The following is a 14316-nucleotide window of genomic DNA, read 5'->3' as shown; positions in this document are numbered from 1 at the left end:
CCCCAGTGTCTATGAGAGCTGATACAGGAACACCGTTGACTTGCACGTCAAGAAGGTTCAGGTGAGTGGGCAAGGTCAGGAGAGGATTTGGCGGCGTAGGGAGCAATGCAGCGTCACCTCGAGGCGCTGCATCGTCTAGTTTTCCGGCTGGGAGCGGCGTCCGAAGGGAGTCGGCGAATAGGAACGACGGGGCTGGGGAGAGCGAGATTGAAGTCGTTGGGGCGAAGGCGAACGAGAATAGGGGCGGTTCGGCGCAGGAGAATCGGTGGCGGCATTATCTGATCGGACAGCATAGGGACGAGAAAGGCCACCTGGGGGGCGAGAGTAGGCAGTATATGTAGACTGGTTCAGGGAGCTCCAGCGACTGCGACAGTGCCGAGAAATGTGCCCAATTCGATGGCAGTGAAAACAAATTGGCTTGTCGTCTGCAGTGCGCCATTCAGAGGGGTTGCAGAAACGTGGTGGGTAAGAAGGAGCGGGACGGGGTGGAATCGAAGAAGCCGGGTGGGCATCAGGGCGATGGGCCGAGCAGATGATTTGAATACCCATGTTGGCGAACTCCTGGCGGACAACAGCCTGGATCAGGGAAACAGTGACTGCAGGTGCACTGGAGGGGCTGGAGTCGAACGCAGCCGGATAGGCGGCCTCGATCTCACGCCGGACAATCCTGGTAACATCGCCAGTGTTGTTGGGACGAGGAGCGTCGGCACAGGAAGATGTCGCTGGGGTGTTGGGCAGACGGGCGAACTGTTGGTCGATACGTCGGCTTTTAGCGAATTCCAGGCGGCGGCATTCTTTTATAACTGCATCCACCGTCGCGACGTTGTTAAATACGAGCAAGTTGAAGGCGTCGTCGGCAATGCCTTTGAGGATGTGGGAGACCTTGTCGGACTCAGTCATGTGTGCGTCAACTTTGCGGCATAGAGCCAAGACGTCCTGAATGTACGTGATGTAGGGCTCCGTTGACGTCTGCACACGACCGAAAAGCGCCTTCTGCGCGACAAGTTGGTGACCGCAGGGGTTGCCGAACAAGTCTCGAAGCTTTTGCTTAAGCGAATCCCAACTGGTCAGCTCATCTTCGTGCGTCCGATACCAAACTCGAGGTGTGCCACCAAGGTAAAAGACGACGTTGGCGAGCATGATAGTAGGGTCCCACCGGTTATTGCGGCTGACGTGTTCGTACAGGCTGATCCAGTCCTCGACGTCTTCCCCATCTTTTGCCGAGAATACGCCAGGATCACGGGGAGCGGAGAGGGTGATGTAGGTCGTCGAAGTGGCAGCAGGAGTCGGAGCCGGCGGAGTCGGGTTGTCGTCACCGGGAGCCATGAAGGAAGGCTCGACGTACCGTCCACTGCGAAGCTCCGGGACGAGGTACAGGGAACGTCCACCTCCACCAAATATGTTACGTAGGAAGACACCGACGAAAAGCTATTTACAAGTATATTTACAAGGCGATACGCCGCAGTTGACCAAGAGGCAACAGCCCGCGCTAGCTTCCAATCGTCGTCTTCGTCTTCTTCCTGCTCGGCTCTTCGTCATTGGAAATACTACCCCGTAGCAATATGTCCAAATACAAAGAAGTAATTTAAATTTAAAGGTTAAATTCTTGGGTTGTATGTGCCAAAACCATGATCTTATAAAGCACACCATTGAGGAGGACTTCATATTGATTTAGACCACCTGGGGTTCTTTAAAGGGACACTAAAGAGCAAATATTAAGTGAAGCTAAAGCGACAGATTAGTGCTTGATAATTTCGAAGGCATCAATATTATATATTGATGCCCTAATAATCGAGAAAGTAATGTAAATGCAGGACATGGTTCGAGACTCCCCGGGGACCATTGTAGTTGCCCGATGACGAAAGCACTCCTCAGTTAAATTCTGTCGCCAGTACTCAACCATTCATTGCAAAGAACATCCGTGTATTGTACTATAAGTCGAAATAAAATGCTACTTTTCCAGTTCTATTTCATTTTTGCAAAAAAAGAAGAACTTGAAATTACCCTTTCATTTTTGCTCGACTCCGCGTTACCCATGCTTTCGTTTTTCAGTAGCTTCGCTACGCATAGCGCTGCACTGCTTTTGCTGACTCGCGAAACTCGCACAAACTTCAAGTAGCAGAAAATTACACTTCGATGTGATGTCACGGGGTTGCCCAAACAGTCTACGCCACTTGACCAATAAGCAGCTGCAGCAGCAAACGCGTCGCTCTGTCTTGCCTTGGTGCCGCCGTCTGTTGGGCGCCGTTTTACTCACCGACGGCACCAAAGGGTGGCGATAGCATATGCAACGTCACCACTCCCCCGGTTGGGTGGTGGTAGATTTGAATTTCAAAAAAAAGTATTCAGACACTCCAGTTACAATTTTGTCGTAAACTAAGTCTTTTCTTGGCCCGAAACAAGCGTTGCGAGGTTTCTGGAATGGTATTTAAACAGTGCACATTGACTTACTACTTGCCTTTAATGTCCCTTTAACATGCACCTAAATAAGTACATGAGCATTTTTGCATTTTGCTGGCCTATATTTGGCACAAGCTCACACAATGAGTATAACCTGTATATTTGGAAGCTAAAGTGGCCAAGACATTTCCTTTGGTTAAAAACAGTGTGACCTTTTCTTTTTCTTAGCCTCTGTTAACTCTTCTGAAAAGTCATGCTATCTTATAACACTGCACATAGCTACGTTTATTAAAATGTCAAGCACAGTGAAACTTCCCTAACATGTACAATTAACAAGCGATTTTCTGGACGCTCAATTTTTTGGACAAGCCCGATAATTTGAATGGCTTTGCGGCACCAACACAGACTCATAGAGTCAATGTATTTCACGTAATAGTTCTGCAGCAACCCGCAAAGTGGAGAGAAGTAATTAATAAAGGGAAAATGAGACATCCACCCAAACGTAGCTGAGTGCTACAAAGGAAATCCATACAGGTTCCTCGAAAGAAAAGCTTCGCAGTTTAAGAAAAATTCATCCTGGTCTGGTACTCGAACCCGGGACCACCGCCTTTCCGAGGCAGTCGCTCTACCAAACATAGCACTTAGCTACATTTGGGTGGATGTCTCATTTTTCTTTTATTAATTACTTCTCTCCACCCTGCAGGTTTCCATAGAACTCTTACATCAAACTTTTGCCTTTGCATCTGATTTGTTGATAAATTCAACTTTGCCTGCCATCTGCTAGCCACCTGGTTAGCTCAGATACTAGAGCAGCTGCCCCGGAAATGCGGTGGTCCCAGGTTTGAGCCCCGCACTAGGACGAATTTTTCTTGAAGTGCAAAGCTTTTTTTTCGAGGAACCCATATGGGTTTCCTTCATAGCACTTAGCTATGTTTGGGTAGATCCACCTTGCGTGCAAGAGGACCATGGTTCAAACCTCGGTGCTGCGAAATTTTCCACCAGATTAAAAAAAAAACCCTGTTGATAAAATTCCATAAACAGGCCTGGAGTGCAGCCTGCCCCCGGTGACCAGAACTGGTAAACACACTCCCTCACCAGAGCAGGATTGGCCACCCTGGTGCAGTACTTGCCCACAACCTCCTATATGATTACAAAAATCAAACCCCGGCCCTGAATCCCCAGCAGCATTACTGACCACGGTGGCATCCGATCAGAAGCAACCGACCACGGCGGCGGTCAGACCTGTGACATAGAAGAGGGTGCTAAGAATCTCTGAATCCGGACAGGCCGCCATTGGAAATTGCCCTGCAGTGGGCGTAGCCAGGCTGATGATAATGATGATGATGTATAAGAACGTCTGAAATTTCGGAGACAAGAATTCTTTACCGTCCAACTTTCCATGCTTTTGGCCATGATTGCAGGTCCAAAACGGCATTCATCAAAGCCCCCACTGCCGCCACCTTGATTGCCTCGCCGCCTCGAACCGGCGCTCTTGCACGCAGATCCGCTGCCAGCCGTAGCCATCACAGCAGCAACACTAGGCCTAGCTGCTTCAACGTTCGCTATTAAGCTTCTTGCCATTGGGTGCCGTGTTTTTCATCAAAAGAATCCACCATCATCAGCAATGGCATCAACTCCGCCTTTGTAATTTTCGCCATTGGCTTTGAATTTCTGAAGGCACGACGCGTTGCATAATGACGGTTCCTGAAAGTCAGCTTCGCCACAATATATCAGTGTTACGCGGTGAAACATACAGTATTGCGGTGAAGCATACCAAAAGTGGGAAGGACAATTGTCACTGGACACGGTATGTATTCCTTAATTATACACACGTGTACCCGCAGTCTCCTGTCACAGTATGAGCACCAATATGCCTAATAAGTGTACTGGGAGGCAGTCAGAGCTTTTTCGCATGTGCCTGTGGCGATATGAGCCCTTAGCGGCAGTAAAAGGCATGCATTGTGGGGTTCTCACCCGTGCTCTTGGGACAAGGAACGACAACACAGTAGTGCAAACAATTACAAGGGCATTTATTGCACCTTTCATAGACTAATGCCTTGCTATCTGAGTTGCTATCCACAAGACATGCTGACTGGCGCGCGACAAATCGCGGAAGTGCGACTCACCGTCCCCGGATAACAAGTGAATATGTTCGCCCCATGCTGGACACCAACGCCTGGTCGTTCGCGCGTACGGTCACGCAAACGGTGGCGCGTTCGAACGATCGTGTTCGTCCATTCCAGAGTAGGCCTCGCGAGATGGTCTCGCAGAAGCATGAATCGGCGCATGCGCAGAACGTTCGCGCAGCTTGCCGATCCCGAGCCAAAGAGGAAGAGCCTTCTCCTTTTCGTGCCCAAGTAACCCCGCCGTTAGGTGGCGTTAGCAGAGCAACACTCGCGCCATCTCTACTGCTACCATGCAAGCGTACCGACCACCACAGTAAAGCCACGCGGCGAAGCCGGATTACAGGAGACAGGAACTATGGAGAAAACATATCAGGAGGCACGATGCATGTTCCGACATGGCCGAAGTTCGGTGGGGAAGCACCTCCTTGAGACCTGTGCTCGGCACCCAGAGGAGGTGCCTCGCCACCGAACTTGGAACATCTGATAAAGGTTGATCCTTCCCCACCAACCTTTACCAGATGCAGGCCACAGCACATCCATAACAAAGTGAAGATGTTTATGGCAACAGGGTTGGCGACGATAGCTCAGTGGACATTGATCACTATGTTTTTTACTGCAGCTAGCACCACGCCTTTGTGCATTTTCTATGCGTAAAGGCATCACTACACCTGTAGCAAAGCTACAATCATTGGTAGATCGATCTCTGCACTTTCTGAAGTGGAAGGTTTTAGCGTCATAGCGTGACATTGGCCACACCGCAAGTCAAGATGGTGCAGTTAGCTTCTATACATGATGAAAAGTGATCATAGTATACACTAACCTACAGGCCAGGGTGTCTACCAAGTCGACATTTCCCAATTCCCTGAGTTTTCCAGGTTTCCCCTGAGTGCCATTGCATAATTCCCTGAGTGACGCAAAACTATGTTTTATGTCAAGACGGGCTGACACCATGTCGCCCGGTGCTGTCACTCTGTAGCAAGCATATGAAAAAGAATTTTAACCGCATCATAAACTACCACCCCCCCCCTCGAGAATGCCAGCACTCTAGTGCTCACAGTGCTAAGCACGGAGCACTTTTTTTTTCACATTCAAAAACAACTTGAAATGCAGAAAAATGTTGATGAGCTTTACATTAAAGGGCATAAATTTCATAACACTGCAAAGAACATTCTTTTAGAAATGTTCGTGGAACACCCGTTATCAACAGAATGCTCCAATTTCAAACAGCATTTTCTAAATCAAGATAACCATCCATGAATTCTTATACAATAAGCAGGATGTCTACCAAGTTGACATTTCCAAATTCCCTGAGCTTTCCAGGTTTTTCCCAAGTGTCTTTACAAAATTCCTTGGGTGACGCACAACTATGTTTTATGTCAAGACGGGCTGAAACCCTGTCACTCGATGTTGTCACTCTCTAGTAAGCATATGAAAAAAAAAATAAAGAAGGATGACTTAGTCCAGTTTGAACACTAAGAAGTAGTGTTTATGTTATTCAAAAAGAGAATAGAAGGGAGGGGTTAGTAAAATGCACAGCAAATAAGATATCTTAGAAAAAAATTGCAAAAGGAGTCGGACATTCTCAAATACGAATAAAAAGGAGATGCATACAGAAGCAAATATTCTCGAATGTGAGCTATTTCTATCAACTGACAGCAAACTCAGTGGTACGAGGCCCGAACTTTGTCACAATTGAGATTTTCTCTTAACAGCTCGTAAGTCAACCTCAACTGTCCTGACATACTGTCAGCCCACACACGATGCCTCAGTGTTTTGTTTCACTGCTTCAAAGAGTTGATTTCGGTTTGGATGAGGGACACCTGCATCTCGGCATCAGACAATACTCTGTTTTTTGAGCTCAAGCTTTTTCAATACGGCGGCAGCACGCTTCCTTTTTCGTTCATTCCTCAATGCGACGGTCATTTCTGTTCTCGTCCTCCTTCCGCCCCTCGTTCGCTCCACGGACCATTAGAAGCATCTTCTTGGTCAGTTGCATAGTCCACGTCCGATTTTTCAAACTCCCTAGGGGCCGCGAAAACGTCCGAAAAATCAGCCAGTTGGAAAAACTAGATGCATGTCATTTCTGCTCTTAAAGGCTCAAACCGCCAAAGGCACATTCGAAAACGCTCAGAAGGCCTGTCGGTACACGTATTAGGCACATCGGTGCTCGTACTGCGACAGGAAATAACAGGCACACGTGTGTATAGTTAAGGAATACATACTGTGTCCTGAGGCAATAGCCTGTTCCCACGCTTGTTATGCTTCACTGCAATATTTTTGCGTATGCTTCACTAAATAACAATTCTGTAAAGAGGTGAAGCTGACTTTCCGAAACAGGCATTATGCAACGCACCATGCTTTCCAAGCTTCTAAGCTAATCGCGAGGCCCACAAAGGCAGAGTCGGTGCCGTTGCTGACAGCAGCGAATTCTTTCAATGAAAAACACTGCACCCAATGGCAAGAAGCTTAACAGCGCATGTCGACGCAGCTAGGTCTAGCATTGCCGCAGTGGTGGCTACGGTTGCCAGCGGATCTGCGTGCGAGAGCGCTGGTTCGAGGCGGCGAGGTAATCAAAACGACAGGGGTGGTGTCTTTGATTAATGCCGTTTTGGACCTGCAGTCACGGCAAGAAGTTCGGACGGCGAAGGGTTCTTGTGCCCGAAATTTCAGACGTTCCGATACATTTACTCTATGGGGTACATGGTGGTGCCGCGAAGCTGTCCAAATTTTTGGGCATCTGGAAAGTCAGTCGTTGACTGTTCACTGGCAACTCCTCCGCCGACGACAGGGTGTCAAAGACAATTCATTACGATTCCTGTCTGTTACTCAAGCCAGTGTTACCGCAACTTTTGACACTTTAAATAAAATTACAACTAATTTTCCCTGATAGAGGCATAAATTCTCTGAGTTTTCTCTGATTTTTTCCAGACTAGTCAAAATCCCTGAGAATTCCCGGTTTTCCCGGTTGGTAGACACCCTGCAGGCATACAACTAGCCACTACAGCTCCTAACTTGTGGCACTTCACTTGCAAAATGGGTGAGCCCGTCACAGCACACTGCCTGCTGTGGATGTGTCTTAGCCAATGCACACTGTGAAGCATATGTCTTGCAGGGCTACAGAGCTCAGTTGTTATAAAAAATTACTGGATTTTTCGAATAGGGACTCCTGCCCATCAGAAAGCCACATATGACAGCTTGCTGTAGTACTCCTTGAAGAGCAAAACAAGACGTAATTTAAGTATCACCAATGGAAGCCCCATAGGGCTTGCCTTTTATTTACCGATTTTCTTCTTTTTTCATACTTTATCTTTGCTCTGCCAAAGACAAGCGTCAATGTTTTGGTGCTGGCTACGGAGCCAACTTGTGAGCAAATGTCCATGGAGGTCACACACACTGCCACAGGAAACCTGTATGTCACATGAGACAGCTTCGTCCTAGTACAGCAACACTTTTAACTCTTTTGCTACAGTGCCAATCCAATATCAATCAATCTGATCGATACATTCCAATTCGAATTTTTGAGCACCTGCATGGTTTGAAGCATGCAGCGCCACCTATGCGGTAGTTTCAGAAACACAAAACCAGGATCAGTTTTGGGTTGCTCTTTCTGCGCAGCTTCGATTTATCAGTTCAGCGCAAAGCTCAGAGTCGATAAGTGCTCACATTTAATGTGGCGTCATCATCGCACGCTAACATTCCTAAAAGGCGTCACACTTCTCACATGTCGGGCACATCTAGAGTGGATTTTTCGGAAGGAAGCAGCAGTAATGAGCTTGAAGATATCGCAAATTTATCGCATTTCAGCAACGATGATGAGGACACATCCAATCAAGCCAGCACGTCCAACAGGTAAGCTTCGGGAGTATGCACTGCACACATTTTTGGCTTTTGTAGGTGGCTATGAAGGAAGGAGTGTGTACTCACAGTTATAATTACATGGACCCGCTGTCTTGCCAGCAGCTGTAAAATGCCTGCAGTTTTTTCCAAGGCAAGAGGGAACCGGGGGCTGACCTCAATGTGGCACTGTACAGTAGCGCAAAACGCTTTGAGCAGGATTTGGATTTCTTCCAGCTCTTCTTTACTGCAGAGCTCATCAACATGATTTGTGAGAATACCAACAAATATGCTTGGGTCCACATCTTGGGAGAAGCAAACATACGCTGAAAAGGATGGCTCATGGAAAAATAGCAGTCTCCATGAAATGATGCAGTGCGCAGTTATTCTCATCGACATGGGCAATGTGCATTTGCCTCACCTGCCTCTCTAATGGAATACATTAGAGCTATTTTCTGGGCTCGTTTCATCTAAGAGTATGCCCAGAAGCAGGTTCTTTGCATTCCTGGCTTTTGTGAGCGTCATGGGCCATGAGAAGACTGCCCCACCAGTGATGGCAAGCTGCTCAGAATTGCATTTCTACTTCAACACATCAACCACGTGCATTTGCAGCTTTTCCAGCCATACCGTCAGTGGTTTATTGATGAAAGAATGATAAATTCCACAGGCTGACCTGTAATTTGTCAATATTTGCATGATAAGGTGGTCAAATGGGTTTATAAGCTCTAGGCCCTTACAGACTCGAGTACCGGCAACACTGTTCAATTCAATGTTTACACCTAACAACATGAAAGGCCAAGTTCAAATGGACTTATTTTTGATGTTGTGACCTGTCTTTGTGAAGCATATTTGGATCAAGGATACATCATATTTCTAGACAACCTTTACATGTCTGACTCTCTCTCACATCTTCTTGAGCGAAAAACCCTTTCGTGTGAAACAACACGAAAAGATTGTTGTGGGTTCCCTTCCTAATTCAAATACTTCAATAGAGGGAAAAAAGCAAGATGAGGAGACATTCGCTGGCTGCTATGCCAAGATGTTATTACATGCAATGGAAAGACAGGCGAGTGGTCAATATGATGGGCACTACCCCTACTGCTGATAGTTATGTGCCTGCAACGTGCAAAGAGAAGGGAGGAAACTAATGGGCAGAGGTCCCCATGAGTAGGCCACTTTTGATTGAAAAGTATAAATCAGGCATGCTTAGCATGGACACGTCTGACCAGCTGATTGTGTCATACAACGTACTGATGAAGTGTGTTAGATGGCGGAAGACTTTGTTCTTCGACTGCACTGATATTGCAGTTGTCAAACATTTTATTTTTTTTCTAGGCACACAAGGAACAGCACCCTGAGATAGAGGAGCTGTCAAAAAAGTCCATCTGTGGCAAGCTGGCCTTCAAAACTGTCAGCCAGATGCTTGGAATGGGCGACACCCTCCTCTCCTCCCGCTCAGGAGACAGAGGACAAGTCTTAAGTGCAAACTCTGCTATGAGAGACAGGATGTGGAGCAGAAGATGGAAGTCACTTACGAACTTTGTGGTGTATACTAGTGTTTCATTTCAACAAAGGACCGCTTCAGGGAATGACATGCCAAGCTCTGAGGCTAACTTTTTTTTGTTGAGGAAGAAACTGTATTTTACAAAGCTTCCTACAATGTGTAGTACCTTCTTGTAGCACAATAGGCTACAAAACGCATATTCTGACATGTTTTACTGTCATTACTTATTTTTTAAGTATCACTCATACCCATGCCACACGGGTACAAAAAATGGCATTCAGTAGTTAAGGCCTTAAGTTTCTGAATGACATTTTTTTCGGCAAAGCTGCCACATGTCCAAATTTAATGAAGTCGATGACAGCGTCTTCTGAAGTGAGCAATGTTAGGGTATGAATTAAAAAATAAATATGCATTTACAAGTTTGAATTGTCGTAATAAACAGTGAAATAAAGGACTAAGCGTACTATGGCACGGTAGCTTGAGTTTCTTGCTGTATTTTAGAATCAACCATAGCAACTGTGGCCAATGTATGTCAAATCCAAAGCCCAGAAACAAAATGGCGCCAGCCGCAGCGAGACTGTCGCAACGCCAACCTGAAGAAGTTAGTCTTATCACGCAGAGTCCGTAAACACAAAGACTGCATGTGAACGGCCTGCACGCGATGAAAGGCTAACATGCAACAAATGCAACCCATCCCCACGCAACTGTCGTCTGCTTCACAGGTTGCCAACCTTTTGCGCAGCTTTGCTAGCTGCAACAATCCTTGTGTTCTCACAGATTGTTTACTATCAATCAGAAGGTTTCTTCTTGTAGAAGTGCTAATTGCACTTCAAAGTTATGTATAAATGTTTTCTTACAGGTTTAAACGTTTCAAATACTTTACTTACACTGAGAAAGGCGAACTCTTGACGCCATGGCTTGCGAAGCTGAAAAATGCGCAGTGCATTTTTCAGTCGAATGAGTTCTGGTGAACGCATTAAATAATAAATGGCATTAAGGCGAATGCCATTTGATTTGCTCGTGTGGCACCATGCAAATGGCATTAAATAATAAAGCATTAGAAAGTTAATGCCATTTTCTGTGCCCAGGTAGCACGGGTATCAGTTTTCGATAATGAAGTTGTGCTTGCTACACAAAGTCCAACGCTCTAAAATTCTTTTGTTGCAACATGTAATAAATATGTGCATGGTACTTAAGCTATTCAAAAGACAATTTTCTTAGCTACATTTTCATATCCTGCAACACAACGAGGGCCTTTATATTCGCCCCCCAAATAATTTTCTTGCACCCTGTAAAAACAGCCACTTTTTCCCATGGTAATGAAAGTTCATCCTTTGGACCCCCATGTTTTCTCTTCTGAAGTGCAAGCAATTCAATTTCTGACAAAGTAACAAATTACCAGGCTTTAAATTCAAATGCTATTTAGTGGTTATTTGTCTCAGAACATTTTACAATTAAGTCTGAAAATGTAAAAACAATAAAGACATGCTAATTAAGGATTTTATATAGGATAACTAGTGTTCCTCAGGCGACATGGCCTCTTGCGTGCTGTTGTCATTTACTGAGGACACTTCGTAATCAACACTGAAGCTCTCTGAAGAACTACTTGACATTCTGCAATGTTCTACGTTTTTGAATTTCTTGCATCATTAAAAAAACACGCAGGCTTTCGGCACTGGTTCGCCATGTCAGAAAACGGCAGACAGAGAGGAGAGATAATTTATTTGAAAGAAGGCAGAGAGGTCGAACTGAGCTAACGCTCTCTAGCCTGCTCAACACTCAAGTAACTCCAACAGCCCATAAGCTTTGTCATGCCATCTGATGTACAAAAATTCACACAGAATCTCCTCTGGGAGTTGTCTAAGTATGCATAAGCATTGTGCCACTTGCTCGTTTCCACACAGCACAGTGTCATTATCAATATTATGAAACGTGACCCGATCAGCATAAATGATAGCGCTGCAACGACACATGCGGTGGCCGGTGGCACAACTGAATTGATGACGTAAGCAGACTACTGCAGGTGACAGCGCCAAGTGTGCTGATGACGTTCCCACCATTATAAGCTGTTATCACTATCTAGCAGCTTATTCATCCACATCAAACCATTATCAACTGTGATCAACCATACTCTGGTGGTAGCTGCGCATGGGGCGGCCACACGGGGCAGTATTCTCACCACTTAGTTCGCGTTGAAGTGAGAGGCAGCACAAAGGTGAATTCACTCGCTGCTGAGGGCCCTATCTAGAAAGTGACGTGTCATGTGACAGATGGATGGGTTTCCTCGTTGGGTAAGCATAGAAATGCTACGCATTTAAAAAGAAAACATTGGCGGCCAGACAAAATGTATACTTGGGCATGGCACTTGAAGCAGCCAGATTAATACGCACCCTTCAGGAAGAAGGTGTCGTGGGCATCTCTTGCTGGATGCTGCTGTGGCTGGAAGAGGGCATCAAAGTTCCAGAAGGCATTCTCCACATAGCGTGCTGTCGACATCTCTGTAAAACCCATCTCCAAGAAGACCTGACGCACCTCGGAGCGCACCTGCACAATACACATGGGCTGCATTTTAAGCTCCCACAACAGCTCTGCTAGAAGAAGCTGTTTGCAGTGTGGCTGCGTGGCAAAACAACTTGCACCATCTCTGCATGCTAGACTAATGCAATATTGCACCTCTGCTGAATTTCTGCAACTCTTATTTTGCTGTAGCACAAGCTGAACAACAAGGACAACATAAAGGCACATTTGACACACACAGCACTGTGTGTGTCAAATGTTCGTTTCTGTTGTCCTTGTCGTTCCAGCTTGCACTACAAATAAATAAGATATGCCGTACCAACAAACCCCTATAGCTATCCTTCTGCAACTCCTTCACCGACCACAGTAACTTGGTAGTTATGGGATCCTACTGCAGAACACAAGGCCTTGAGTTCTCAGTCACTGTAGCTGCATACAAATGACCAAGGAATGCAAAAGCATCTGTGTACTTATTTTGATGCACATTAACCACTTATGTGCTTTGGACAAGCCCAGCTTGTCAACGGCATGCTAGTAAGCTCCATGGCAATATTTCAACTTTCAAAATAATTTTGACAGAGAGCATCACTTGGGTTTTTTTTTCTACTGTATAGGTGGCAGCATTTTTTCATCACTCAAAGGATGCATTTATTCAGTCATTTTTTAGGCAGCAGTTGTGGCAACTAGAGCCTGTGCTGATTGCTTCCTATTTGCTCTGCAGTTGTCTGGATGCACCTGCCCTCAAGGCACATGTGCGATGCAGCAACTGTCAAGTCCGACAGCCATAGCAGTGGGTACGACTGTGACGTCAGCATCCGGAAGAGGGTGCTTGCTAGCTTGACGTCACCAACGAGGATTGAAAAGGCCGCTGCCCTGAGACCTGCATCATTTTTGAGGCACCAGTTGCGGCAACTACAACCTGTGCTGATTGCTTCCTACTTGCTCTGCAGTTATCTGGATGCAGCTGCTGTCCTAAAGGCATGTATGCGGGACAGCAACTGTCAAGTCCAACAGCCATAGCAGTGGCTACAACTGTGACGTCAGCATCCGGAAGAGGGCGCTTGCTAGCTTGACGTCACCAACGAGGATTGAAAAGGACGCTGCCCTGAGACCTGCATCATTTTTGAGGCACCGGTTGCGGCAACTAGAGCCTGTGCTGATTGCTTCCTACTTGTTCTGCAGGTTGGCGTCTTTGTTTTCTACACGCGACTGTACATTCCTTCTTACCACAACTGATGCCTCATAGTATGTGTTCCTCTTTTTTGTGTGTATTTGCTATCTTTGCTGACCATGCTGTCCAATGCAGAGCTGGTGAAAAAAATTGAATTTCTAGGGTCATTGCTTCGCTGTAGTCTTGACACTCTCGCTAATGATTTAACAGTTAAATTAAGGAGATGATAGCTTGGGAAGCCCTCAGGGAACATACGTCCATAGGCGAGAGTGTGCGACTTCTGTGCAACAGTTTTGACTCTATCAAAGTGAAAAAGGATGAATTGACACTATCTAACAAGGAACTGGTTCCACTGTTTATGCAAAACGAAGCACTAACCATAAGAGCTGCAGAACTTGAGCAGCATTCGTGGCTAAACAATGTTGAAATTAAGGGCATACCAGTCAGTCAGGGAGAGGACTGTGCGGCCAATGTCAAGCGGATGGGTGAAGCAATTCGATGTCCTGACACACCCAGCGACTTTAATGCAATTTGTCATGTCTGAACTAAATCAGATGAAAAGAACATTGTCGTGAGGTTTTGTTGCCGGGACAAGAAAAACTACTTTGTCCGTAAAGCATATAAGGCCCATCTGAACACTTCTGATGTTGCCTTCTCTGGTAGCTGTGATAGGGAAATTTTTGTGAATGATCACCTGTCTCCCGAGAACAAAAGATTGTTTGCCGAGGCCCTTACACCGAAAAAGCACACAAATGGCAATTTCT

At 46.1% G+C, this 14316-nt stretch overlaps 1 protein-coding gene across 1 annotated transcript in view; it reads right to left on the bottom strand.

Moving 5' to 3' along the window:
* Positions 1–14316, bottom strand: part of alpha-PheRS (phenylalanine--tRNA ligase alpha subunit) — a 98758-nt gene that overhangs the window by 29732 nt on the left and 54710 nt on the right. The window contains exon 4 of the mRNA XM_075671381.1: positions 12255–12408. Within this exon, the coding sequence (XP_075527496.1) occupies positions 12255–12408 (154 nt within the window). The remainder of the gene's footprint in view (positions 1–12254; positions 12409–14316) is intronic.

Source organism: Dermacentor variabilis, chromosome 10, assembly GCF_050947875.1.
Source record: "Dermacentor variabilis isolate Ectoservices chromosome 10, ASM5094787v1, whole genome shotgun sequence".
NCBI classification, from domain to species: Eukaryota; Metazoa; Arthropoda; class Arachnida; order Ixodida; family Ixodidae; genus Dermacentor; species Dermacentor variabilis.
The sequence above is the reverse complement of the archived record's forward strand: the minus strand, read 5'-3'. Positions and strand labels throughout refer to the sequence as shown.